The sequence below is a fragment of the Parus major genome, chromosome 11, assembly GCF_001522545.3.
Source record: "Parus major isolate Abel chromosome 11, Parus_major1.1, whole genome shotgun sequence".
NCBI classification, from domain to species: Eukaryota; Metazoa; Chordata; class Aves; order Passeriformes; family Paridae; genus Parus; species Parus major.
Genome location: NC_031780.1, coordinates 15,632,749 through 15,658,257, shown reverse-complemented (window position 1 = coordinate 15,658,257; position 25,509 = coordinate 15,632,749). Strand labels below are relative to the sequence as shown.

Here is a 25,509-nt window from a genome sequence, read left to right as displayed (position 1 = left end):
AGATTTTCTTGGTCAGAGCATCTTAACATTTGATTGATAGCATCTCTTGGGATTGGCCCCACATTTTTAATAATGAAAATCATGTATAGTTACATTTTTACCTTTTTGCCGATTAATTTTATAGTATTTTAAACTTAACTTTAGGAACATTAGCATTTTTTTCCAAAACACTTTTAGGCTTTTGTTGCTGAATAAACCATTAAAAGTTTTTACAGTGGCTTACAGCAGTTTCTATTCAGGAATGATGTCAGGGGAATAGCCTGTACCCTCTTGTAGTAGAATTGTGGAGGTAAAAGTGTCAAAGATAAGTGCTGCAGCTAAACCAATACATTTTCAAGGAAATTGAGTGACATTGATGCTGTTGTGATGACAATTGTGATTATTCCTGATGAATTAGAGATGTGATGGAGGGTGGAGCAAAAGAATGACAGCTGCTTTCTGCAGGATCTCAGGCAGCTGTGGTCCCTTAGCATTTGTAGCACCTCTCTTTCTGCCAGTGCCTCTGTGTCCCACCCAGCAGGGTGTGTCCCCTGGGAGTTCAGAGAGGGGCAGAAGAGAGGTTTCTCAGCCTGTGCCTCTGAAGCTCAGTGCTGCTGTGACTGAGCTGCAGGAAGGTAAACTTGAAGTAGCTTCAGCTGAGCTGTCCGTGGCAGCTGCAGATTGATGAGATCCATTCTGTGCAGGTCACCTGAAGTTGTGGCTGTTGGCTCAGTTTGCTCTGTGGACAAACCTGTTGTGGTGTCTTAATTTTGTTTTAATGTGGGACTGCAGTAAAAACACCATAGCTAAATTAAACAGCACAGCCTTATGTTTTATTGGTGAACAGGCAACCAGCATGCTTTATTTTCATGCATACTAGTGAGGAGAATAATGGGAATGGGTTAATGCAGCAAAACCCCACAACCTGTTGTTTTTACAGGGCTAGTTAGACTTCGTGCAAGCCCATTTCCTAAGCTGCAGGGGACAGAATATGTTCTGAATGTCACAGCTACTGATGATAATGCCTCTGGAGGGCCCCATCCTCTCACAAGTACTGCCCAGGTTGTTGTGAAAATTGATGATGTCAACAATAACAAACCTGTCTTTCAGAAGGTAAATATATGAGCCTCTGTCATTTGTACTGGACTGTGTAAAAGTGTTTTAACACTGTTGGCACTGCAGGTGTGCAGCAGATGAACTTCCCTCTGAGTCCTGTCTTCTCCTTCTTTTCCATCCCCTCCCTAAGGCTTTCAGGGTTTGTTCTGGCAGAACAGCTCCTGTGAGCTCCTGTCTGTTCCCTGAACATCTCTGGCATTTCACAGGGTGAGGCCAAGTGAAACACTTTGGGAGATCCCATGTGACACATGTGAGCAGGAATCCATAGGGGTAGCTGTCTAGGCAGTGTGCTTTTTCCAAAATACTCCAGAATACTTCTGTAAATTGCATAGGCTTCCTTTGATGATCGTGTGTCTGGAACTAATGAAAGAGAGAAGAATGAGTGTTTTAGCTTGAATAGAGAAGGACTGTAAAAAATAAATGCTTGCATTTGGTTTTAGAATGTTAAGTCATATTAAAGATCTGCTGTCTAAATATTTGATGTGTGGTACTGATGGCTCTGATGTTGATGAGCAGTGTTGCATATTTTGAAAAGTCAACAACTATTCTTGTCCATCTTAGAAATTCTCAGTAGCCTCTCCTTGACAAAGTTGCTTTGTGTAGAAATCCCTTTTTTATCAAAACAGTTCTGTGGTTTGGGCAAGTGCACGCCCTCTTTTTATTATTCTTTGCTAATATATAAGAATATTTGCATTTGGAAAGTAACTTTTTCTCCAAATATTTGCATCAGCTGGAGATGCTCAGTGGCCTCATGTTATGTGTTGTTTGTATAACCACAAAATAGCAAGGGAAATTTAAATTAATCATGGTACAGATAAAGCTTTAACAGCAGAGCATGGCAAAGCAAATGTAGCTAAATAATTATTTTTTTTTCCCCTCCTAGTATATCTTTAAATCAAATGGCAAGGGAAGTTCTTAATTTTTCTCTTTTTAATATTTTTCTTCCTGTCTTTCTTTTTGTCCCCTCTTTTAGTGCCAGTATTATCGGGAACATGCTTCTGTCCTGGAAAATCAGCCTTCAGGGACTGTTGTTCTGCAGGTTGAAGCCACTGATGCTGATGAAGGGGCCAATGGTGTAGTGAAATATGGCTTGATGCACAGAGATGGTGTCCTGCCAGCATTTAGCATTCATCCTGATACAGGTAAAGCAAGTGTGAGACCTGATAATGGCATAGAGAACCACCCTGTAACACTCTTGGAAAAAAGGATTAGATAAAATCCGGCCTCATGCTTTTTCATTTAGAGTCCTGACAGCAGACCAAGTATAAAACCAAGTATTAACTGCATGAACAAGTGTTCCATGCAACTAAGTTTCATACATGTCCCCAGTACTGAACTGAAACTGATGTTTTCCTCGAAAAGTGGAAGTTCTGCTTTGTGAAGTAACTTGTGTGCTTTTGTAACTGGATTTTAAAAATCCAGACAAACCTATTTTAAGTGCACATTGTCTTGCAACATTTCTAATGGCATATAAGTGATGTATCCAAATGACAGCAGTCTTACAAGCAGCAAAGGAGCTAAATCTGAGAAGGCCAGAACTAAGTTCAGGCTGAATTTCTGGAGGATTAAAGATACAAAACATTCCTTTCCTTTACCTTACAGCTCTTCAAAAGAAATATTTTTTTGAGAAACTCATACGCTTCATTTGTGCTTAACTCCATTTTCTAAACTTAAATTACACTTCCATTCTAATTCAAATTCCTATTGTGTAGATGTAAGTGTAATTAAAGTTTGAGTCTGCCTGAGCAGTACAGTGCCAGATGTTTCAATTGTTAAATCTCAGGGTTGGATCCTTGAACCTGAAGTTAATGTTACAGGTGTCCTTAACCTACTGCATTGTATCCCAATGAACTGACAGAAAATAAACATCTGCATGTAGACTGTTGCCAGATGCACAGAATTTTAACTCTTTGATGTTTAATTTGTTTTCAGGAGTTCTGACAACTGTCCAGGTATTTGATCGAGAGAAACAGAGGGAATATCCCATCACTGTGACAGCAACAGATCAGGCAGCGGAGCCACTCATTGGGATATGTCAGATAAATATTGTCATCCTGGACCAAAATGACAATGACCCCAGATTTGAAAACACCCACTATGAATGTAATTGAGAGTCATTGGATAGAGTTTCAGTGCCCTGAGTGTGAGCGTACCCCATGTCTCAGATTTTTGGGTTTTTGCCTATCCTGGCAGTAGAATATGTGACAAATTTTGATGCATCCAGAGATGCACTTTGCTTATTAATTGCAGAGCTGTTATTCTGTGTAGTATGTGGTGTAACATGTACAGCCTTGGCTCATAGGCCTGCCTTCTGGGAAAGTTCCTTGAAACAATGACCATGTCATTCATCCAGAGCAATTATTCTCGGAGTTAAAATACAGTTAAAAGAAGTATCTTATAAGAAATAAGAATTCCAGGTTATGAATGAGGTGATACAAAGTTCAGATATGATCTGAGCTCTGTAGTAATAGCAACCCTTTAAAATACTCAATGTGCGTGGCCATTGTTCCAAGGAAGAGAAAATTGTACTAAAGTAATAGTGTATGGCAGTTATTTCTTTATGACTTGCTAAAATGGCCATGGTAGTTTAGCAAATTAATGATCAGTTTGCAATATCCTTTCCTTACATTAGATTTCCTCAGAGAGGACACAAGAGTTGGGACCAGCTTCCTGCGTGTTGCAGCCCGTGATGATGACTACAGCTCAAATGCTGCCATTACATATTCCATGGCAAGTGATGAACCAAATTATTTACAGATTAATCCTACCACAGGCTGGGTGTTTGTGAACCAGCCCATATCTCAGGTATGGTGCTTGCTTTCCTTTTGAAGCTGACTATTTCAATATATCATAGGAGGGACTGAGGTCAGGTTAAAGGATCAATACATCTATTTAAATTAAACATGAGTCTAAGGCTTTTAGCTGCTGGGTTCATGCACTGTGGATTGCATATGAGCATGCCCTGCTTTCAGCTGGGCAGCAGCAGCCACAGCACTGCCTCTGGGACTTGCTCATCCCATTTCCCTGCCTTTGGCATGCTGATCCCAAGGGCTGGAGGGCTGAGGTCGTAAGCAGGGGAGCAAGAACCAAAGTGTTGGACTTCATTGTGTTAACAGGCAGTGAGTCAAGACACAAACCTGAATGGGAACAAGTGAAATTTTGGTCCTGATACAGATTCCCAACTTGATACATGTCAGTTGTGGTGCATTAAGCATGGCTGTCCCTCAGGAAGGTAAAAGCATAATTCACGTAGTTATCTAAGATTGATCCTTTTCAGCTATTTCTAAATATACCTACACCTAAATATACCTTGTATATACCTAGACAAGCACTTTGATATTTTCAGGTTTTAAAGTAATTTGTTTTGGAATGGAACTATTGTTCTGGATGTCAGTCTTTAAATAGATATTTTTAATACTGACATTTAACTTCTGAGTTTGGTGAAGGGTGTACCCTTTTAATGTATTTAATGAATCTAAGAACCCTACAGGCCTAATAACAAGAACTGTTAATAGGTAATAACAGGAACTGTTAATAAGGCATCCACAAAGTGATTTTTTTCTTTATGTTTGGTTTTAAATTTTGTGTGACATTTGCTTAGGTTTACAGACATGCAGCAACATTTGCCAACCATCTTCAATAAAATAAACAGAATTTTCATAAAATTTACACCTAGTTCATATTTTGAGTTCAGCTTCAGATATTTTCCTTCTGTGAAGGTTTTTTTGAAGTCTACCTTTAATTTTATGTTTTAATTTATTTTGGAGACCCGCTGTAAACCTTCTGTAATGAAACCTTTTTTACTGTTCAGAAGTCATCTATAATTCGAGAGATTACTGCCACAGATGGAGGCAACAGGAGCAGTAAAGTTGAACTTGCTGTAACTGTAACCAGTGCAAAAAACCAGCCTCCACAGTGGGAAAGAGACAGCTATGAAGTTGTTATTCCAGAGAATACGACACGGGATGCCTCAATTTTGGTAAGGTTGTTTGTCTGTCTGTAGCTCTCAGGCCACAGAGTAACTGAACATTGTTTATTTGCTTCAATTGTAGCGAGCTTTTATAAGAGGTTTGTGTTTTGTAGCTGAATATCTGGGAGAATCAAAACAGAAAAGCTTTTAGAAATGTTGAAATGTTGCTGTGCTTACAGAAGGGTTGATTACTTTTTGAACTGTGCAGACAATCAAAGCAACTTCTCCCCTTGGAGATCCCCGTGTCACTTACAACCTGGAAGAGGGGCTTGTCCCAGAGACCAACATGCCAGTTCGTTTCTACCTGACTCCAAACAGACATGATGGTTCTGCTTCAATCCTGGTAGCTGAGCCTCTGGATTATGAAACAACAAAGAGCTTTTTGCTGCGGGTGCGAGCGCAGAACGTGGCTGCAGTTCCTCTGGCAGCATTCACCACGGTCTATATTAATGTTACAGGTGTGTGAGCTGTTCAGTGATGTCACTGTATAATCCTGCACTGATTTCTTTTCAAGTTTTACAGTTTTCTCTCTGTGTGCTCTTTTTGATGTTCTAGATGTCAACGACAATGTCCCATTCTTCACCTCATCCATATATGAGGCCTCAGTAACAGAGGGAGCTGATGTGGGGACATTTGTCACTCAGGTGTCTGCCACCGACCTCGACCTTGGTCAGCATGGGCAGGTAACAAAGTGGCGACCTTCATCTTCCCTGATGAAAGCTGTGGAGTAACTTCTGCATGAGCAATGGTTAAAATAGTCTGGAAGTCTTCAACCTAGAAAAGAGATGACTAATGAAATAAAGTAGTTAATTACATACCTCTCTGTGTTGCCATGTGAAAAATGCAACTAAAACTAGTAGGTGTGAGACAGAAAAAAAAGAGGAAATATTTACACAGCCTGTAGCTTAGTTGAAATACTTGCTGTAGAATTCCCTTGTTTGGAAAGTCCTACACAGACCTAAAATGAGATTGGATAAATGAATGGAGAAAAAGCTGTGTTAAGAGGTTCTGTGAGTTGGAAATCCTTGGCAGTAGTGCATACTGAATCCTTACAAAATATGGCAAGTTAACACCCAAAGGGGATGTATTCCGTGCTGATTAAAGAAATCAAAAATAGCTACATCCTTAGAACAAGAGTGCAAGCTGAAGTCAGGTCACAAAACCATGCATATAATAGAGGGTAGAACATGGTCTGGGATCCTGAGCAGGTTCAAATGCAGCCCTGGCTGTTACATAAATACTTGGGATCTTTAGCTGAGTTTGAGTACTGCAGCACAAGCACTGTACAAACGTGTGCTAGTGAAATCAGGAGCTGATTAGATAAATTGTTTTCCTTTACAGATCAGCAGTCAAGGAAGTTAATTGGCTTTAGACCAGATTGCTGAAGCTGAAGTTTTACCCAGCTTCCTTGGCCTGATCAAGTACTTGGACATGGGACAGTTCTTCCTCTCTTTAAGTACTATTCTAGCTGTGAAATACTCAACAAAAGGAAAGTATATATTAACAACTTCTTTTTAATCCTGTAGATAACTTACTCCCTGTTACATGACAGTGGCAGAGACTACACCTGTTTTCGCTTGGACCCCCAGACAGGCTCCATTTACACCACCTCTGTGTTTGACAGAGAGGAGAAGGGCTCCTACCTGCTAGAAGTCAAGTCAGTGGATGGGTCTGAATCAGCTCGACCTGGGAAGCATGGAAAGCCAAACTCTGGTAAGAGACAGACGGCTGTGGTGTGATACTACTTGGATTGTGTCTGAAAACAGAAGCTCTGATATACAAGAGTAAATGGTAATTTATTTTTTTTTTCCCACATCTTGTGAAAGAGTGTCTGTTGTTCTGGTTTTCTGGTGGCTTTTTTACCATTTATCTGTGCAACAGTTGTGTGGGAGCTGGAAGATAAACTTTACATGATGGTCAAGAAAGTTTTTGTTCTGAAATAAAAAAAAACTATAGGCCTTCGTATTTAGAGTTTACAGAGTGTTTTCTAGCCTGCAAAGATATGCCTGTTATCTGTAGGATGCAAATCTTTGGGCAGTACAATTGTTTCTCAAAGCACTGCTTATGGTACAGTATTCAGTCAGAAGTAATTGTGAAGCAGGAATATGCAAGATAGAAAATCCTTTTCTCAATTGATCAACTTGCTTAAATAAAACCTTAAAATTTTGAGGCTTCAGGACGAAAAGTTATGACTAAACACTGTACAACTACCATATTAGGCAACAACTGTTCAATTATTCATGTAGTATGTGTTTAAACAAATTGGACGTGACATTTATTTGATACCCAAGTTCTTTTGAGTAATGTTGGTATATATATGGTCCACAGCCCTAAGGGTTTGTTTCTGTATTGTCTGCATATTTGTCTTCATTGAATGTGCAGGCAGGCAGGTTAAGGGATTGTAGCTGACAGAAGTGGCACAGCTGGGGATTTGAATCTCTGGCTCCCTGTCTCTGCAGACACAGCCTACGTGCGCGTGTCCGTCAGCGACGTCAACGACAACCAGCCCGTCTTTGCGCAGAGCGTCTACGAGGTGAGCGTGGACGAGGACCAGGATGTGGGATCCACCATCCTCACAGTCAGTGCCAACGATGAGGATGAAGGTAATCATCCACAGTTCTGTCCAAAATATTCATCAGTTGATCTCAGGACACCGAGACATATTTGGTGGTGTGAGAAAAGGAAATGTCTTTCTGCCTCTAGATTGTAAAACTTCTTTAAGCGTGCACTGATGAGGCAGGAACATTAGTTCATAACAGAGCTGCGAGGCACAATCTCTTATTTCAGGAGACATGCACTAATGTGGGATGATAGGAGATAATTTCTGTGCCTGCAGATAAAGATTTTTTATAGATCAGATCATTTTCTTACAAATGGGTGCCAATAAAAATGTCCTGGTTAACTAGAATAAGTCAGACTTGATTTCAGTGAGATTCTTCTGCTTTCTCTATGATGGACAGTATAGTTTGTGTTTGGTTTGTTTGTTTTATTTGAATCTAGACTTCCTAAATACATGTGATGAATTTTAGCTACACTGTTTTATCCTCACATCAGCCAGAAAATCAGCCTCTAATCACCTAAAAGTACATAATCAGTGCTCATAAAGGAGAGAGGGATCAGTACATGCTTCCATCTTCTGACCATGGAGCACTGATAATTCAGCTTCACTGTATGGTGAAACACTGCTTTTTTTGCTGTTGCACAAGTCCCAAGGACTGTTCTCTGTGTGTTTGTGAAGTGCAAGAAAATCCTGACTGGACTGGAATCCTCCCACTCTGTAGGAGGCTGAGGGAAATGGGGTGAAGATGTACTGCAGAAGGGATTTACCTATTCAAGGAACTTTTAGTTTGGTGCTTAGGCTGCCTGTAAACCTGCTCTGTAGTGTTGGACAGGGGGCCTGATGTGATGGATATATGGCACTTCATTTCTGCCCTCTAAATAAAGTAAAAAAAGAATTATTACTTCATTACATAGACACATTTTGTAGAGACAAACTGCAGCTGGACACACCAGAATTGAAAATGCTGCTAAGCAATCTGACATAGCTGTATGTTTTAAAAGACCACAGAAATGATAAAAATAATACCACTAATCAGTTATTGTGTGATTTGTACTTCACCATCAATCTGTTTCAAGAAATATGTGTTTTCTGATGCTGTTGGTAATTGACAGGAACAAATGCTAAACTTCGGTATCAGATCACAGCTGGGAACACAGGAGGAGTGCTGGATGTAGATCCAGAAACAGGAGCCATTTTCATTGCCCAACCACTGGACTATGAAGAAAAAAAAATGTATGAGATCCACTTGTTGGCCTCTGATGGGAAATGGGAGGACTATGCAGTTATCATCATCAACATCATGAATAAAAATGATGAGGCTCCAGTTTTTTCTATCAATGAATACTACGGAAGTATAATTGAGGAGCTGGATGCCTTACCAATCTTTGTACTTCAGGTAGTGTATGCAGTTCCACAGATTATAATATTTTAATGAAAGAGTGCAGATTATTGTACCTGTGGTACAATTAAATAAAAATAACTCAGCACACATATATTAATAAAGTTTAGTTTGATAAAGATTTTTTGTCACTGAAGAGAAGAAATGAACTTTTGTGGAAAAAAATTACAGGGATAATAAGTAAGCAGGATAAACAGGATGGATCATTTTTTAAATAATAGATAATTTAAAGTAGCTATCAGAACATCATATTTAAATTACCTGTATGAATATGAAAAATACAGTATTATTTTAGTACTAAAATTGTTAAACTGTTAATATTGTTTAAAATGCATATTTGCCTGCTTGGAATTGTCCCTGGAATTGTTATTTCCTAGCATGCACATGTTAATACCATGTCATATGATTTTGCTTGGACTCCTTTAGACTGGAGCAGCATATGGGATGTGATGCAGTCACTGCATATTTCATACTTTCTATGTTTTGTTTTTTTCCCAAAATTTTATAGGTTATGGCCAGTGATCCTGATAGTGGTGTTGATGGAGGAGATTTGAGATATTCCCTGCATGGGTATGGTGCAGCTGATATTTTCACAATAGATGAGAAAACAGGCAGCGTTTACTCACACAAGAGGCTGGACCGGGAAGAGAGAGCGCTCTGGAGATTCATTGTGTTGGCTACTGATGAGGGTGGAGGAGGACTTACAGGGTTTGCTGATGTGATCATCAACGTGTGGGATATCAATGACAATGCTCCCACGTTCACCTGCATGCCTGATGAGTGCAATGGGAATGTCTTTGAGAACTCTCCTGCGGACACCTTAGTCATGGAAATGGTTGCAGTCGATCGCGATGATCCAAATGTTGGTCTGAACGCTGTCCTGACGTACAGGATAACAGAGAATGTGAGGAACGAGTTTGGTACTGACATGTTTAATATCAACCCCAATACTGGGACCATCCACGTGGCAGGGGGACTGCTGGACAGGGAGAGGACTGAAAGTTATTTTCTTACTGTTGAAGCAAGAGATGGGGGAGGGCTCACAGGAACTGCCACTGCCACTGTCTGGGTTGCAGACATCAATGATAACGTTCCAAAATTCACAAAGGCGTTGTGGCAGGCAGCAATTCCTGAGAACACTGCCATCGACTCAGAAGTGCTGCAGGTGTGTGCTACGGATGCAGACATTGGGGACAATGCAGACTTGATGTTCAGTATCATCAGGGGAGACCCAGATGAGAAGTTTTATATTGAGAATGACAAAGAATGGCAGTGTGGCACTGTTCGACTGAAAAAGAAGTTGGATTTTGAGAATGCCCGTGAAAGACAGTTTAATCTTACTATTACTGTGGAAGATCTGGATTTTTCTAGTGTTGCAGTGTGCCTGATTGAAGTTGAAGACTCAAATGACCACAGCCCAGCTTTCCTCTCTCAGTTTATTCAGACAAACCCTGTATTTGAAGATGTGCCTGTAGGTACTACAGTAACTACAGTGAGGGCTACAGACAAGGACTCTGATTTGAATGGGAGGATTATGTATTCTATAAAGTCAGATTCAGATCCTATGAGACAGTTTGTGGTTGACCAGTTTGGTCACGTGGTTGTGGCAAATGCACTTGATCGTGAAGCCATTCAAAAATACGCTTTAATTGTACAAGCTTCAGATCAGGGGACACCCGCCCGCACTGGAAGTGTTACAGTTCTAATTAACTTGCTTGATATTAATGACAATGGACCAAGGTTTGAGGCACCATACATGCCTGTAGTTTGGGAAAATACATTGAAACCTGAAATAGTGCACATGAACCATACATCAAAGCTGCTTCATGCGTTTGATCCGGACGCTGAGGAAAATGGGCCACCCTTTACCTTTTCATTGCCACCTGATTATCAGAATTCCTTGGATTTTTCTCTTACTGACAACAGAAATAACACAGCAACTGTAACAGCTTTGAGGTCCTTTGACAGAGAAAAGCAGAAGGTGTTTCACCTGCCAGTAGTTATAACAGACAGTGGGATTCCAGCCATGAGCTCCACAAGCACCCTGACTATAACGATTGGGGATGAGAACGACAACTGCCACGAGTCTGGCCACAAGGAGGTCCATGTGTACAGCCACAAAGGTAAATGCCAGCTGGATGTTAGCTCACATTCTGGATATGATATCAGATTCATGAAATAGTAGAGTTTTACACTTAATTTCTTCCTTGCAGTCTGTTAATGAATTTCTTTAATGGTTTACATACTTCAAAACTGCATCTCCTGTTCTGCAAACTACAAAGTAAAGTAGAATAATTAAAATATATTTGTAAAACTCAGACTTCATTGTGTCAAAGATTATCTACAAAAGCCTGTTAGCTGCAAACAGGTGTATACTGAACTTGCAGAAAAAGTAGTATTTTTATAAACCCGTAAAATCTATTTTCCATTAATGAGTGTTCATCTACAGAAAGTATTTTGAAGTTACATCTTCTGAGTTTGGTATGCCTAAATTAGAAAAAGATGTGACCAGATTCTACTGTAGGAATGAGAGAATGAAGCATCTAGGTTGGCTTGGCTCCAGATTTGAACCTTAAAAATTTCCTCTATTGCTGAACCTGGACTGTGGATTTCAAAAGTCTCCTTCCCTTGATTTGTTCTTCTTGCTGTTTTAGAAAAATTGATTGGATGTTCCACTTCTGTGTCAGCCCCCAAGGGCCTGAAAAATCACCAAGACCTGGCCCAACTTGGTGTCTTCTTGCCCTTTTCCTTTCCCCACTCTTGTCCTTCTCTCCCAGCTGTACCCTGTGAGATGCTCTCCCTCTTTTGCTGGGTTCCACTTGTGTGCTCTTCAAAACAATAGAGTGGCAAGGAAACATTTAGAATTAACTCCTGATATAGTGATTTTTAATTTTTCTTTTGTCTGAGAGTTTTATAGAGAGTTGTGTTTATGTTTGATTCTAGTGTTGTTTTATGCTGTTTCCAGCTTTTCTTCTTTCATGTGACATCTCCAATGTGCTCACGTTGCCAGAACTGGCAGAAATCATATGACAGGCTATGCATTGTTTTAAGAATCTGGGTTCATAATCATCACTAAATTGAGCAGAAGTTGGAAAATAATAAATGCAGTAATGAATGTGACAGAATATAAAGTGCACTGAAAAGCAAAAATTAAATGCATATTTATTATAATTTATCTCAACAGGAAAATGGTCAACAACAGTGCTTGGGGAAGTGTTTGCACCAGATCAGGACGACTGGGACAATAAAACATTTCTCTCTGAAGGAAAACTGCTCAAGTGAGAATTGTATTTCTGTCAAAATGAGTAATATTTATGCTTCTATAATTATTTTGCTCACCATGTATTTCTCTGTGTTCAGGATATGCATAAAGCCAGGGTTATTGAGTGTATTAAGGGATGTACCTTTTGAATGCTTTTTCCTTTTTCACTTGGGTTACTAGGTATTAAGAAATTATTGCATGAAATATTTTTTCCAAGACAATGCAGGATCACACTATGATGTTGATTTTTAGTCAGATGTCATAGTTAATTTACGTAAAAATGTGCATTCTTGTAAGCTCCAGTTTAAAAATAGGCAGTTTCTAACACTTGCTCTCAGATGTTAGGGTTGATGGAATACAAATCCTGAATTTAAAAGCAAAGAATAGAGTAATTTCATCAAAAGTGGAAGGGAATTTGGTGCTCTCCTTTGATGGCTAAATTTACAATTGCATGTGAAAACCATGACTCAGATTAGTGAGGTTTTTTTTCTGTTAATTGAAATGTTGAATTGGACCCTTAATTCCTACTTAGATATTATTTATGGCATAACTATATGCTGTCTAAAAGGGAAAAAATGGACATGAAAGTGAACATGACTTTTAGTTGGGCTGTGACTGAAAGTTTAAAAGCTTTATGGAGAATTAAAGACTCTGACTATCAGCAGCCCCTGGACCTGTTTCCATGCTAAGAGGTCACTGTTCCTTGATAATGGTCATGGACTCTTTCCATAATTGCTGATTACTGGCATTTGAGGTGGCAGATGAAGATGCTGTGAGAGGTTTTTATACAGACTTATCCTGTTCCAGATAGAGATGTGAGAATCTGGAATGATCAGTGTGTTTGTCACTCCCAATTGCTGACCTCAGAGGCTTGTCCCTGGTGACTGTGCTGAACCACATGGTTCAACAGGACATGGCTTTTGTTCAAATCTGGGAAAAGCTGAGTGGCAGGAACATCTCTATAAGATCTGCAGATTGTCATCTCTCAGTTAAGGTGCCTGAGGTGCCTTTTGGAAGTTGCTGGATAATTCCCATGAGTTTTGGCCCTCTAACCTTCACACTAACATTTAAGGCCTTTGGAATGGTATTAATGAAAAAAAAGAGTCCTCAACTTTAATTTGTTAAGATTTCCTAATTGAAGTTTTCTGTCTAGATCTTTCAGATTAAATCAGAGGACTGGGTCTTTGCTGATGGTGGATAACACTCCTCAGGGAACATACAACTTAAGAGTTAGAGTTTCTGATGGAGTTTGTCCTGATGTTATATCTACAGTACAAATCCATGTCAGAGACCTGGAAAATGAAGCCATACAAAACTCAGCCACTGTGCGTTTCTCAGGTTGGTTTTATTCGCTGGTGAGAGTTTAGATGAGCTGCTTCTCTAACTGAATGTTTATGTAGTGTAGGTATTATTGCATCAGTACTTGATTTGTTTATTACTGTAGGGCACTTTCTGTTAAGTTTCCATATTGTTAAATAAGAAATGAATTGAGAAATTAACCCATGAGCTCCCAGGTGCTCATGTTTATCTATTTTTGAATCCCCTGACCAGATGTCACAGCAGAGGAGTTCATAAGGAGAGATGAACACGGCAAAACGAGACTTGGCCAGTTCAAGGAGTTCTTTACAGAACTGTTACCTGCAAAGCTGAGTGATGTGATTGTCTTCAGTGTGATGAGCAGGGATGGAAAACAGACAGATGTGAGATTTGCAGTCCATGCTGGCTCAGCCTATTACAGACCCGAGAAACTGCATGCGGAGATGGCAGCGTTTAAATCTGAGGTTTGTTCTCATCTGTGGAACTCAGCCAAACACTGAGTTTGCAGGGTGTATATCCCAAACCTCAGTGGATAAACTATACTGCAAAGGGCTTTATTGCTTCATTCAGGACAGACACACCTGTCAAACAAGTGTTTAATTCAAGTTTCCTCCCTTCATTTGAGTGCCAGACATACTGGCATTGTATGTTTGCACCAGCTTCTGGTTCAGTGTACAGTCACTGGAGAGCTGCAGAAAAATGGGTCTGCATTGCTGTCATGGGATCCCTGTGTTTTCTCCAGTCAGCATTTCATTGTGTAATCCCCAAATCCCCACATCAGCCTGTGTTTAGACAGAGTGGAGGCTTGATGCCACCCTAACAGAAGTTCTTCAGTACAGAGAGGTGACACTTAGAGGAAAAGTGCTGCTGGAAGAAGGACTGTGTGGTTTAGGGAAGAGTTGCAACAGGGAAGTTGAGATGGAAACAACCAGTCCTGTGGTTGCATTTATCTCACCAAAGGATAGCTTCAAATACAAAGTCCCATCTTCCCCCAACTTCTTTTACTGTTGTCAGGGGAAAATATTTTTTGGATGGAAGATATTTTCCTCCTCTCCTTGGTGCTCCCTAACTGTCCTGCTGTCTGAGTCACACACAGTCTGTCTTGGCCACACCTGAACTTTTCTGTAGCCCTGCACAGAGGCAAAGTGACACTGCTCAGCTTTTCACTTGCCCTGGCTTTATTTAGGTTTAATATGTGGTACATCATATGGATTTTTTTTCCAAAGAGAAATTGGAACTTGCCATTTGTGTGAATATGGTGGAGTCTGCCTGAGTCTGGGAACCAAACAGAGCTGTCTTAACTTACTACCTGCTTCCTTCTTGGTGTATCTTGAATGGCTCTGTGGATTATGAGAGTCCTCAGAGTGACCAAATAGGGAATGCCAGAGGCAGAGAGTCTTCATGAGGAGTAATGACTGCTTCTTTTGCATATTTATTGAATTACTGCAACAATAATATAGAAAATCCTATAGATTTCAAATATTCTCTGCCATAATACATGACACCTGAATTCATCAAAGTGGTAACAAGGGGATTGCTTCACGTATTTTAATGAAAAAATATGTTTTTATTAATTATATATCACCTTTCAATATTTAATGAATAGCTCTAGAGAGTGATCACCAATAGTTTATAGAAAACCAATCATAGCTGGAGAATTCCTCCAGTAGTTTTTCCTATGTGTATAACTATAAATATAGAAAATAAGTAATTAGCACTGGAATTACTTATTGAATTGTTACATAAATAATATGTTTATATTACCTCCTGGGGATATAGTTTTGCAACAGCAATTTTTATTTAGAAAAATAAAAAAAAAAAATAGTCCATTCTAATACTTTAAAGGAGCCAAGGTTGTTTATATACAGTTTTTCAATAACAGTATTACACAGATGTCTAAATGTGCATTACAGACTCTCCACTGATGGTGATAAACGTGGGCAGCAGACACAGCCCTGCATTGACAGGATGCATCATGTCATTATAAAATACACTCTGTGCCTCTGGGGGCATGGGCATCAATATATATTATGATATTTGAGAATATAGAGACAAAGGATTATAAAGATCAAAGTTCTTACAGTGGTGAACTGAGATGACTACAGAAATGAGAAAAAAATAGAAGCACTTTAGTATTTGTGTATTTGTTTTGATCTTTTCAAAGCTTATTTTTAAGTTATTTGCCATATGTTTTACTGTTTGGGAAAAAACCCCAAACCCATATTAAATACATAAGGCTGTAGTGTTAGTTTTACATTTGTATACCTTCTTCATTTGTGTACCACTGTGAGAGTAGTGAGGTCTTTTGTCTCACTCACCCAAACTCAGGTTTAGGTACTAAATAGACATTTCAGTGTATTTGAATCACTAAATACAGATTCGGTTCTGAAGCTTTATAGCAGACACTTGTGCAAAATTCCCAAATAAGTGGAAAGAACAAACTGTGGTAATTTAGGTGTACAGGCTGAAGGACAAAAAGCCAGGACTAATGGCAGCTGTGTTCTTCCCTTACACTGTGAGCAGCTCCCTTCCCCCTCTCTCTGCCAGTGCTTCCTTGCTCCATTTGGAATGGAAATTGTGGTCTCAGAGTCACTTTTCCTACATTAAAAGACCTGTGGTTACAGTGAGGCTCTTTTTATTTGGTACTTGGGCTTCCAGGTGCAACCCCAATTAACAATAAAAACAGTGAACTAGCAAAGATTAATGTAGCATAAAACACAGTATCCAGTATGCTGAACTGACTGTGTTTTGTTGCAGACAGCTGGACATGAAATGTAAATTTATGGGGCACAAATCGTTAGACTGAATCCAAGTTGCTACAGACTTGTCTTGTCAGGTCACTGTCTGTGGACATGATTACTGAAAGCAGCTCAGCTCTGCATTTTCCTGTGTCTGTATCCTTTTGTGTGAGAGAATGTAAGAAATAATATCTGGGTGTTAACTGCTGAGGAAGGATTTATCCTGGCTTGAGCTGAAACACTCCTGTGGCTGTTGAAGTGCAGAGAGGTGTGATGCAGATGCTGCAGCTCAGAAGGTGGAGTGTCACTGCTCTCAGAGCTTTGGTCCTTGGAAATAATGTTGTTAGACCAGTACACGTTCAACATGTTCACACTCAGTCATGTCAATGATTAAGTTTTTAGGAAATGCTGCTGCTGTAATTTTTTAATGAAATGTTTCCTGAATTTTTCAAATTTTTTTTCTTGCCTGAATAATTTGGGATGTTACCAAGCAATGCTCAAGAAACTAAACGCTGCATTAAGTCTCTGATGGCTTCGATTTTTCAGAGCTGAGGTAAAAGCTTTCCGTGGGATGAGAGCGGTGATGTGTTAAACTGTCTTTTCTCTTAGATGCAGTCAGCTCTACAGCTGAACATTTCCCAGATCGACGTTGACGAGTGCAGGAGTGCCAACTGCAGCGAGGGCTGTACAAACCAGCTCAGTGTGAGCGACATCCCCACAGTGACGGACACCGGGAGCGTGTCTTTCGTGTCCCTCAGCGCCTCCGGCCGCGGCACCTGCGGCTGCTCCGCCCGCGAGCGCCAGCACCAGCCCTGCTCCTCCTACCCTCGGAGCCCCTGCCTCAACGGGGGCCTTTGCATCGACTCTCTGAGTGGCTACAGGTGAGGGAACCTGCAGTACACGGTGTTTCTCCTCTCTGGTTTTACAGAGTTGAGTGGTGCTTACAGGTCTGAAATAACCAGAAGTGTACTTTTGTCTGGAGGAGAAACAAAAAAGCCCCACAAGTGCACTGGGGTGTAAAGCTGATGGCAACAGGGAATTTCCTGCTGACCCCAGTGGGGCTGTGGTCCCAAAAAGTGTGTGAATAACAAAGAAAACCCTGGGGAACACGTAATTAGCACTTGCCATTTTTTAGGAGCATCTAATTCAGGATGAAGGCATATGTGCCCTGTTTTTTTTTCCTCTTTTCCTGGAGAGTAATAATAAAGGTGAATATCAGTGGTAGCAGCAGGGATGTAGGAGTGAAATGTAGTTCAAACAATGGGTGATAAGGAGCCTGAAAAGCATTAGATAGTAAACTTGCTTTATTATAGCATCACCTGGTGTGTAGCAGTATTCCCTTAGTGAAATTAATTCCAGCTAGGAATTAATTTCCTGGAGTTTACTCTGGAATAAATTGATGTTTGGTGTTCTGTGTTATTTAGGAAAAAAGTTCATTGTTATCAAAAACTTGGCCTCAAAAATACTTCTTTATTTTTTTTTTTAAGGAGTTGATATAGGAAATAAAAATACTTCGTACTTTCAGAGCATTTTAATAATTGCCAAACACCCCTAAGGTTTTGCTAAAACCTTTGTTTTTCTGTTTTTTAATTGTGATTTAACTTCTGCATTTGCTGCATGTAAAACCAAAAAAAAAAAAAACTGAACATGGGGGAATTTTGACTATTTCTTCTGTTTATGGTCTTTCAGATGTCTTTGTCCTGCTTCCTTTCATGGACCAGACTGCCAGCAGACTAAGCACAGTTTCCATGGAAATGGTTATGCATGGTTTCGTCCCATCAGACCTTGTTTTGAAAGCTCACTCTCTCTAGAGTTTATTACTGTGGTTCCAGATGGACTTCTACTATATAGTGGCCCTTTATCAAATCCAGAACCTGGGAGTATAGAAAACTTCATTGCCATAGGTACTTCTGCAAAAGGGTGTGAAAAAATTAAATGTTATTGGGAACAGATTGTTTGTGACCAGTGTAACAAGTAGACTATGAATTCTGTTTTTCCATTTAATGAGGTAACTTATTTTCTGGTGTCAAAATATTTTGAAGCATTTCCTAACTGGTCTTTCTCCTTTGATGTCTATTTTTGCAGCCTGCACCTCTGGCTTTGGCTTCATCACAGAGTTGTAGAAATGAAGGGGAAAGTAAAACAGACAGATTGATATATATATATATATATATATATAAATACTCTGCCTAGAAAAACTGTGGTGCTATAAAGGAATTTAGGTGCTTTGAAGATATGTATTACATGAGTAGTGCAGTCTTAGTTGCATGTCATTCTTACCTAGTTTGGTGAGAAAAGAAATCCACTTAAACTCCCTTTGGTCTTGGGGCAATTTTGCACATTTTTTTTGAACAGGCAATGATGTGATGGATGAATCCAGCACCACGTGCCATCATGGGAAGATTCATCCACAAGTAGAACTCAGTGCTTTATGTTGACACATATTTAAAAGGTTACTGCTGCTTGTTTTTTGTGAATTAACATACAAATGCACAGTCTGGTTGGCATTTTATATTCTCCTGATTAATTGAAAGGTAATGTGGTTGAGTAGTTAATAATTTACCTCATTTTTTCCTTGCTTTGCAGTTACTTGTAAATTTGAGTAGTAGATGGGAAGGAAGAAATCTGCATGTATTAATTGTTTCAGAGCATCATAAAATTGGAGATTGCTTCTCAGGAATTAGTTTCAGTGTGTTGACAGAGAAGTGGAATAATCTAAAGTATATAAGTAAATAATGCACTGAATGAGTACTTCTGCTTAATAGAAGACATAGGGTATAATTCTGCTTATTTCTGTAATGAACCCCCTGTATGTGAATAGCAGTAACCATTAAATCAGTACAATCACTAATGGCTGAGATACCCAAAAAGTGACATTTTGTAGCTGAATTTAATGTCTTGTTCCTGTTGTATTAGAACTCTCTAGTGGTATTCCTGTGCTGAAGATGAGCCATGGCTCAGGTTCTGTGGTGTTGCAGTTTCCAAGTCATCTGAATGTAGCAGACAAGAAGTGGCATCGACTTGAAGTCAGAACCAATGGTCAGGTCAGTTATAGGATTTTTTTTTTCCCACATCAGGATATTAATATTTCTAAAATATTAATTCCACAATATTCTAAAATATTTCCCTGTGTAAGACAGGAAGGTATAAAGAACAGCCTTTCAATAAAGAACAGATAATATGTATTGTCTTAACTGGTCATGTAAGTTTGATGAGTAATAGTAATTTTTGGGACAACCTCATTGTGAATTCCAAATCCACTGATGTTGTGACCCATATTCTGCAATCTTTAGCTTTTATAAGCTCTGCCACAGCACATGTAGAATGTGCTGGAATCCATTACTTATGCACAAGAAGCAGATGTTTATTTACTTGCAGTTATAGGTCTTGTGTAAGTGGCTAAAATACTCCAAAGTACAAATAAAGTGGAGAAGTGCCTGCTTTTGCTAGATGGTTCCGTTTTAGCTCTACTGGTTTTCGCAAGATAAGCAGAGCACTGAAAATCCCAGCTCTTGTTGCTTGGCAGTCTGCAGTCAGTAGCAGATGAGGATTTGGTGTCAGGGGCAGTGCTGTGTCCTGGTGCAGGATGTCCGCTTCACTCTGGATCGGTGCAGCGCGGCCGTGGTGTCGGAGATCGAAGGGGTTGGCCGGTGGCTGTCCACTGAAGATCGCACAAACTGTGAAGTCCTGGGGTCTGTTCCACGGAGAGCGAGGTACATTCCTGGAGATTCCCTGGCAGGCAGTTGATTGTAAGGCCTGTGAACATTTGACCTGTTAGACTGAAGCTGAGTTATTGATGACGAGGAACATGGAATCATTTCCTCTTTTCTCAGGCCTTCTAGGCCAAGCCTGGACCTTACAGCACTAAACAAACTTTAAGGAACCAGCCTTCCTCTGACTAGTGCTGCAGTACTAGGTGACAACCCCAAAACACTGTGGCTATTACTGGAGCTTTTGTGGGTCTTGTATACCACCCTCCACCCACAGGATTTCTCTCTGTTCAAGTCACTGTCAGCCTGATCTTTAAAACCTCGCAAATTTAGGCCAGTTGACATGGGAGTCCTGGGTCCAGTTTGTGCCCCACAGTGCAGGGTGGATGAGGAGCAGCTGGTACATCTAGAGAAGAGCAGTGACTGATCAGCTCACCCTGAGAGTAAGAATCGAGAACGAAGGAATTGAGGTCAGTTACCAGAAAAAAAGGAAAACTAAGGAGAGATATGATAATTCTCTGTGTGCATAAAAGAATAGTACAAAGAGGATTTAGACAATCTCTTCTGCACAGGGCCTAAAGTAACAGTGAGGAATATTCAGGTTATATTTTAGGGAAACCTTTGTACTAACAAAGGTCCTTCAGCTATGGAATAGATAGTCTGAGCAAGCATTCCGATGAGCATTGGGATTAAGCCTTGTCCACAGCTGCATGGAGCTCTCCTGGTCGTGAAAGGAGCACAAAAAAAGGGGAAAATATAAAGAAAATGAAAAGAAAAGAAATTAATTGATAACTCTGGGCAAAAGAAGGTTTGAGGACTGAAATACATGGAGTTTTTTTGGCTTGGGGAGATGACTGGGAGACAGTGCAGAGCTTGGACATGTTTACCATGCCTTTTAGACCACATGGACCCAAATTTTAGATTTCTGACTTTTGTCATACACAGAACAATCTTGGTTGTAATATTCCTACAGCAGAGGATGTCTGTACACACAGAGCACTTGAAGGAGAATATGGTATCTAGAATAACTGACTTGACTTGAACACAAACACCCAAATATAATTAAACTTCCAGGAAGTTTCACTATCATGTTTAAGAAAATACCCTTTATTTTAAAAGGCCTTATTTCAGAAAGAGAAGATAAAGTAGTTGCATTCTACTGTTATGTTATGTTACGTGATAAAGCCTGTGTTATTTGAAAATGCCGTGTATTTATTTGTTTTCCTGCCTGTGTTTGAAGGTAGATGCTGTGAGTATTTTTATTATTTATATGATTTTTAAAGGTATTTGAATGTGAACCATGTTCTCCAGCTGGGTGGTGTGAAGGAATCATTACCATATTCCTACCCACAGCTGCTACACAAACATTTTTCTGGTTGCTTGCGCAATTTCATCGTGGATACTCAGGTAAGAGCAGAGTAATGCTTGCTTTAGCAGAGAAGAAAACTTCTTTATTTAATTTTTGAGATATTTGTATTACACATGAAACTTCTGCTTCCATCAATGTATTCAATGCCCACATGCATCAGTGTAAAATACAAAAAAATTCTGGGTTTTTCTGTGATAATTAGAATAAGTACCTTGAAAAGTTACTTCTCAATAGAAGGAGATGTATTAATGAGGCAGGAACTGTGTGTTTGTTTATCCCCTGCTTCATGCAGCTGTTTTCCAAGCTTCTTTGTGCATTCAGAGAACTTCTGAATGGCGATTGTATAACGATATATTTATGCCAGCTGTCTGCTTTGTTAGGAAGTATTAGGGGATTTTTTGTTTTCATAGTCAGTTGAGTTTATTCAGAGGCAAAATACGCTCTTGATAAAATCAGCTGAAGTCTGAATGTCAAAAAGCAAACTTAGTAACTTAAGCAATGCAGATGAGGCTTAGTAACTTGAGCAATGAGACTGAGACACTGAAGTGGTGCAGCTATTTCTGTTTAATAATGAAATCTGTTTCTCGAATAATATTTCTGTGTCATGAATTGTCTCTTGAAGGTATATGACCTTCAGTCTCCTGCAGAGTCCCTGAACAGCTTCCCTGGCTGCACCCTGACGGATGGGAGCTGTGAGACCATGGGATCTTCCTCCTGTGGTATCCATGGGAGGTGCCTTGGGGACTGGGGCTCGTTTGCATGTCACTGTTTGCCAGGCTACCACGGTTACCGGTGTGATAAAGGTGAACTCTGCTTTTCTGTTTCATTAGTGGTAGGCTGCTAAATTTTACAGCACAGGAAACTTCAAATATTTGCAGGTAATGATTGTTGAGATGATTTTACATTACCTTATGTAAAGCCATGTTGCAGTGTAGTTGCCTGTGATTGTTAACAATTTCTTTTCTAATTCCCTTTCAGAAATTGCTTTCTCAGTACAGGATCATTTCCTCCTGAGGGTGTTTGTGCAATGACTGTATAATGACATGGCTGCATGACAAAAAAAATGTGAAAAAAGTATTTTATTTTATTACAGTTGTTTGATTTGCATCTGTTTACACTTTCAGAAATATCTAATAACCTAAAAAATATGCATGTGCCAGTACCACTTTCTGTGCAGAATTAGAACCATACAAGTGGAATTAGAAATCACTGCTTCACTGGTGTCAGGAAGAGACTGCTGGCTTAAGGAGCTATGCTTTGGGAATAGTAGGATCTTTAGCTCTCATGGAGGCAAAGTTTGCAGCAGAAAGACAATTAGAAAATAGCAGGTTGTGAAATTTTTATTGTGATACTTAAGACTTGGCCTGCAGTCTGCTCTCTTGGTCAGAGGTGCTGCTTCCCTGCTGTCACCCCGTTTGAGCATTTTAAGGAGGAGCATTAACAGGATCAAGTTGGGTGGGAGAACACCTCTTTACAGAGGAAAATAAAGCATGAGTGGAGAAGCTGTGGAAATACATACAGGAGTATGTCCCAAAGAACAAGTTGTCTCACGGATCCGTGCTGTGCATCGCAGTTGTTTCCTTTTACTTTCAACCCTTATTATGACATTAAGGGCAATGATCATGTTTCCCTCTCCTCATGAGATGGCTCTTCTCTCCCTTCCAGTGGCCAAGGAGTACAGGTTTGAGGCAGGCAGCCACATCCGCTACCAGCTCCCTGTCAGCGTGTCTGCGCGCAGGACGCTGTTCCAGGCCCTGGTGCGCACGCGGCAGCCCGACAGCGTCATCGCCACCGTGCGCTCCCGCAGCAGGGACGAGCACATCACCCTGCAGGTGAGAACACCCCACACAGACAGTGACACTCGCAACACAGGTGGAAACAGAACAAAAACCTTATGCTGAGCACCAAGACTCCGGAATTTGTTTTATGGATAGATACATCTGATCCTTTACTTGAGATCCTGGCCGCTCAGCTGTGGTATCCCACTGGATTTTGATGCCAGTTGCAGAGAAATACAGATTCTACACAGAATAGGATGAATAGGGTGTGTACATGGTGTCCTTTTGAGCCATGTGGCCAGTTCTGTGTAGTTGAAACTCTGCCAAGCAAGGTGCCTGTGGCAGTTCTAATGATGTCAGGCTCCCAAGGTGACAACCTTCTCATTTTATACACATCACTGCACAGGTCACCTGTTCAGCCAAGTTGGTTTGAGCTGTCATTGTAGCTGTAATACACCAGACTCTACCTATTTAAAGAACCCCATAAATTTGTGCAAGAGAGATCAGTGTAAAATTACTCCCAAGGTGACTTAGATACTACTGTGAGTATACTGCTACCACATTTAAGTTGCCTAGTTCAGTAGCACCTGAAGTATTTTTATATTACACCTAAATGTGCAGTGTAAACATACCCTAAATTTAGACAAATGCTTTAAGATTGAAGTTACAGATCAGTACAGAATGCCAGACAATGACTTGACTTTTCTTTCTTGCTATTTGTTAATTGTTTACAAGGTTGTTCAGGGACTCTTAGTGGTCTCATACAATCTGGGTGATGGAAACTATTCTGTAAGCCTTCCCTCCTACCACATTGATAATGGTGAATGGCATCACATCACACTGGAGAGAAATGAAAATGAATTTACTCTTCGCCTTTATGAAGGAGGTGGGAAGAGAGAGATTACTAAAGCAGCAGGAGTATACAAAGAGATTGTCATTGACCCCAGCAGCTTGGTCCTTGGAAACACCTACCCATTTAATCAAAACAAGAGTTTTCAAGGTAGGAATTTTCACTCTTGGTTCATAATATGGGCCTGTAAAAAGGCATATTGCAGGAAACTTTCTTGTTTATGTAGAGTACACAGATTTCATGCATGACCCTTTGCAACAGGGACAGATAAGCTGTTCTGACCAGGAGAAGGTACAGCAGGGAATGGCCTGCAAATACACTTGGCTACTGGACCTGGAATAATGATGGTCACTTCTTGCCTTGGCTGCAGAGAGTTTGTACCTGGAGATCCAGAAGCTTTTCCCAGATGGACTGTGCATGGCTCCCTGCCTTGGATAGGCAGAAGCTGGTTCAGTGCATGGTTCTGTCCAGTGTGCTTGGCAGCTCTCTTTCCCTCCCAAACACATTTATTCCTATGTTAAAAGGAATTTTTCCGTTTTATATGCACATTGCATAGCACCCACCAAACCCTGGTTTATTACCTCGATATTACTGGATTTGACACTCAGTCAAAGCATTAACTAAAATTAGAAATGGTTTATTGAATTAGAGCTAAAAATCTGAATTTTTAGCAACTTGAGTGGATAAGGTCATGGTGTCTGTTAAAAGCAAATCAGTTTCTAGCCTGGAAATTGAGTACTTACACGAAGGAGAAATACAAAGAACAGCAAGTTTGGGATATCCATGGCAGTTCTTTACTCTGAGCTCAGCTGGAAGTTTGCCCTTTGCCTAAGCCCCCACAGTGTCAGTAAAGCAAATCAGCACAGCTTTTATTGCCAAGGAACACACATCACTGCTGGATAAACCTGCCTGGTGTCTGCAGGTCACCTCTCTCCCATTACCTTCACCTCTTAGTCCTCTGGGCTCTAAATCCTAGTAAATCTACTCAAAGCAAGCTGGTCATCTTTCCACCATGCAAAAGTACTTCAGTGAGTAATACAAAAGTGCCTGGAGAGAAATTAAATAGAGTAAGAATTTACAACTTAAGTGTATCACAAATTATTTAGAAAAAGATTGTTTTCTATTGCTTTACTAGAAGTCTTCCAATAAATAAAGTTTATGATGTGAATTAGAGAGCATATTTTGAATTTTTTATTTATGGAAGTAATAGTGTTTGTTTTTAAGTAAATAAAGAAGTCAAATGGTTGCATGAAGATAATTTTAATTAGGACTATTAATGTTGCTGCTAAGTAGCTGAAACTTCAAGGACTTCAAAGTCATAAAATGTACTTAATTAATCAAAGCATATGTTTTCATGCTGAGGCATCTCGTGCATACAAAGTTAATGTCACATATCTTCAGTACAAATTTTCTATCCCTGATTGAAGACTCTTTCACAATTATTTGTGGTTTGGTCTTCAT

The 25,509-nt window shown here is 40.0% G+C and overlaps 1 protein-coding gene across 3 annotated transcripts in view; it reads left to right on the top strand.

The window, feature by feature from the left end:
* Nucleotides 1–25,509, top strand: part of LOC107209655 (neural-cadherin-like) — a 70,612-nt gene that overhangs the window by 35,851 nt on the left and 9,252 nt on the right. For all 3 annotated transcript variants that reach the window (XM_033517096.1, XM_033517098.1, XM_033517097.1), the window contains 22 exons: nucleotides 920–1,092; nucleotides 2,069–2,237; nucleotides 3,028–3,198; nucleotides 3,728–3,900; nucleotides 4,907–5,074; nucleotides 5,274–5,523; nucleotides 5,621–5,748; nucleotides 6,592–6,778; nucleotides 7,525–7,668; nucleotides 8,738–9,021; nucleotides 9,533–11,147; nucleotides 12,209–12,302; nucleotides 13,440–13,624; nucleotides 13,838–14,067; nucleotides 16,951–17,222; nucleotides 18,031–18,245; nucleotides 19,258–19,385; nucleotides 19,927–20,054; nucleotides 21,335–21,458; nucleotides 22,043–22,223; nucleotides 23,086–23,252; nucleotides 23,934–24,198. In XM_033517096.1, the coding sequence (XP_033372987.1) occupies nucleotides 920–1,092; nucleotides 2,069–2,237; nucleotides 3,028–3,198; nucleotides 3,728–3,900; nucleotides 4,907–5,074; nucleotides 5,274–5,523; nucleotides 5,621–5,748; nucleotides 6,592–6,778; nucleotides 7,525–7,668; nucleotides 8,738–9,021; nucleotides 9,533–11,147; nucleotides 12,209–12,302; nucleotides 13,440–13,624; nucleotides 13,838–14,067; nucleotides 16,951–17,222; nucleotides 18,031–18,245; nucleotides 19,258–19,385; nucleotides 19,927–20,054; nucleotides 21,335–21,458; nucleotides 22,043–22,223; nucleotides 23,086–23,252; nucleotides 23,934–24,198 (5,451 nt within the window). The remainder of the gene's footprint in view (nucleotides 1–919; nucleotides 1,093–2,068; nucleotides 2,238–3,027; nucleotides 3,199–3,727; nucleotides 3,901–4,906; nucleotides 5,075–5,273; nucleotides 5,524–5,620; nucleotides 5,749–6,591; nucleotides 6,779–7,524; nucleotides 7,669–8,737; nucleotides 9,022–9,532; nucleotides 11,148–12,208; nucleotides 12,303–13,439; nucleotides 13,625–13,837; nucleotides 14,068–16,950; nucleotides 17,223–18,030; nucleotides 18,246–19,257; nucleotides 19,386–19,926; nucleotides 20,055–21,334; nucleotides 21,459–22,042; nucleotides 22,224–23,085; nucleotides 23,253–23,933; nucleotides 24,199–25,509) is intronic.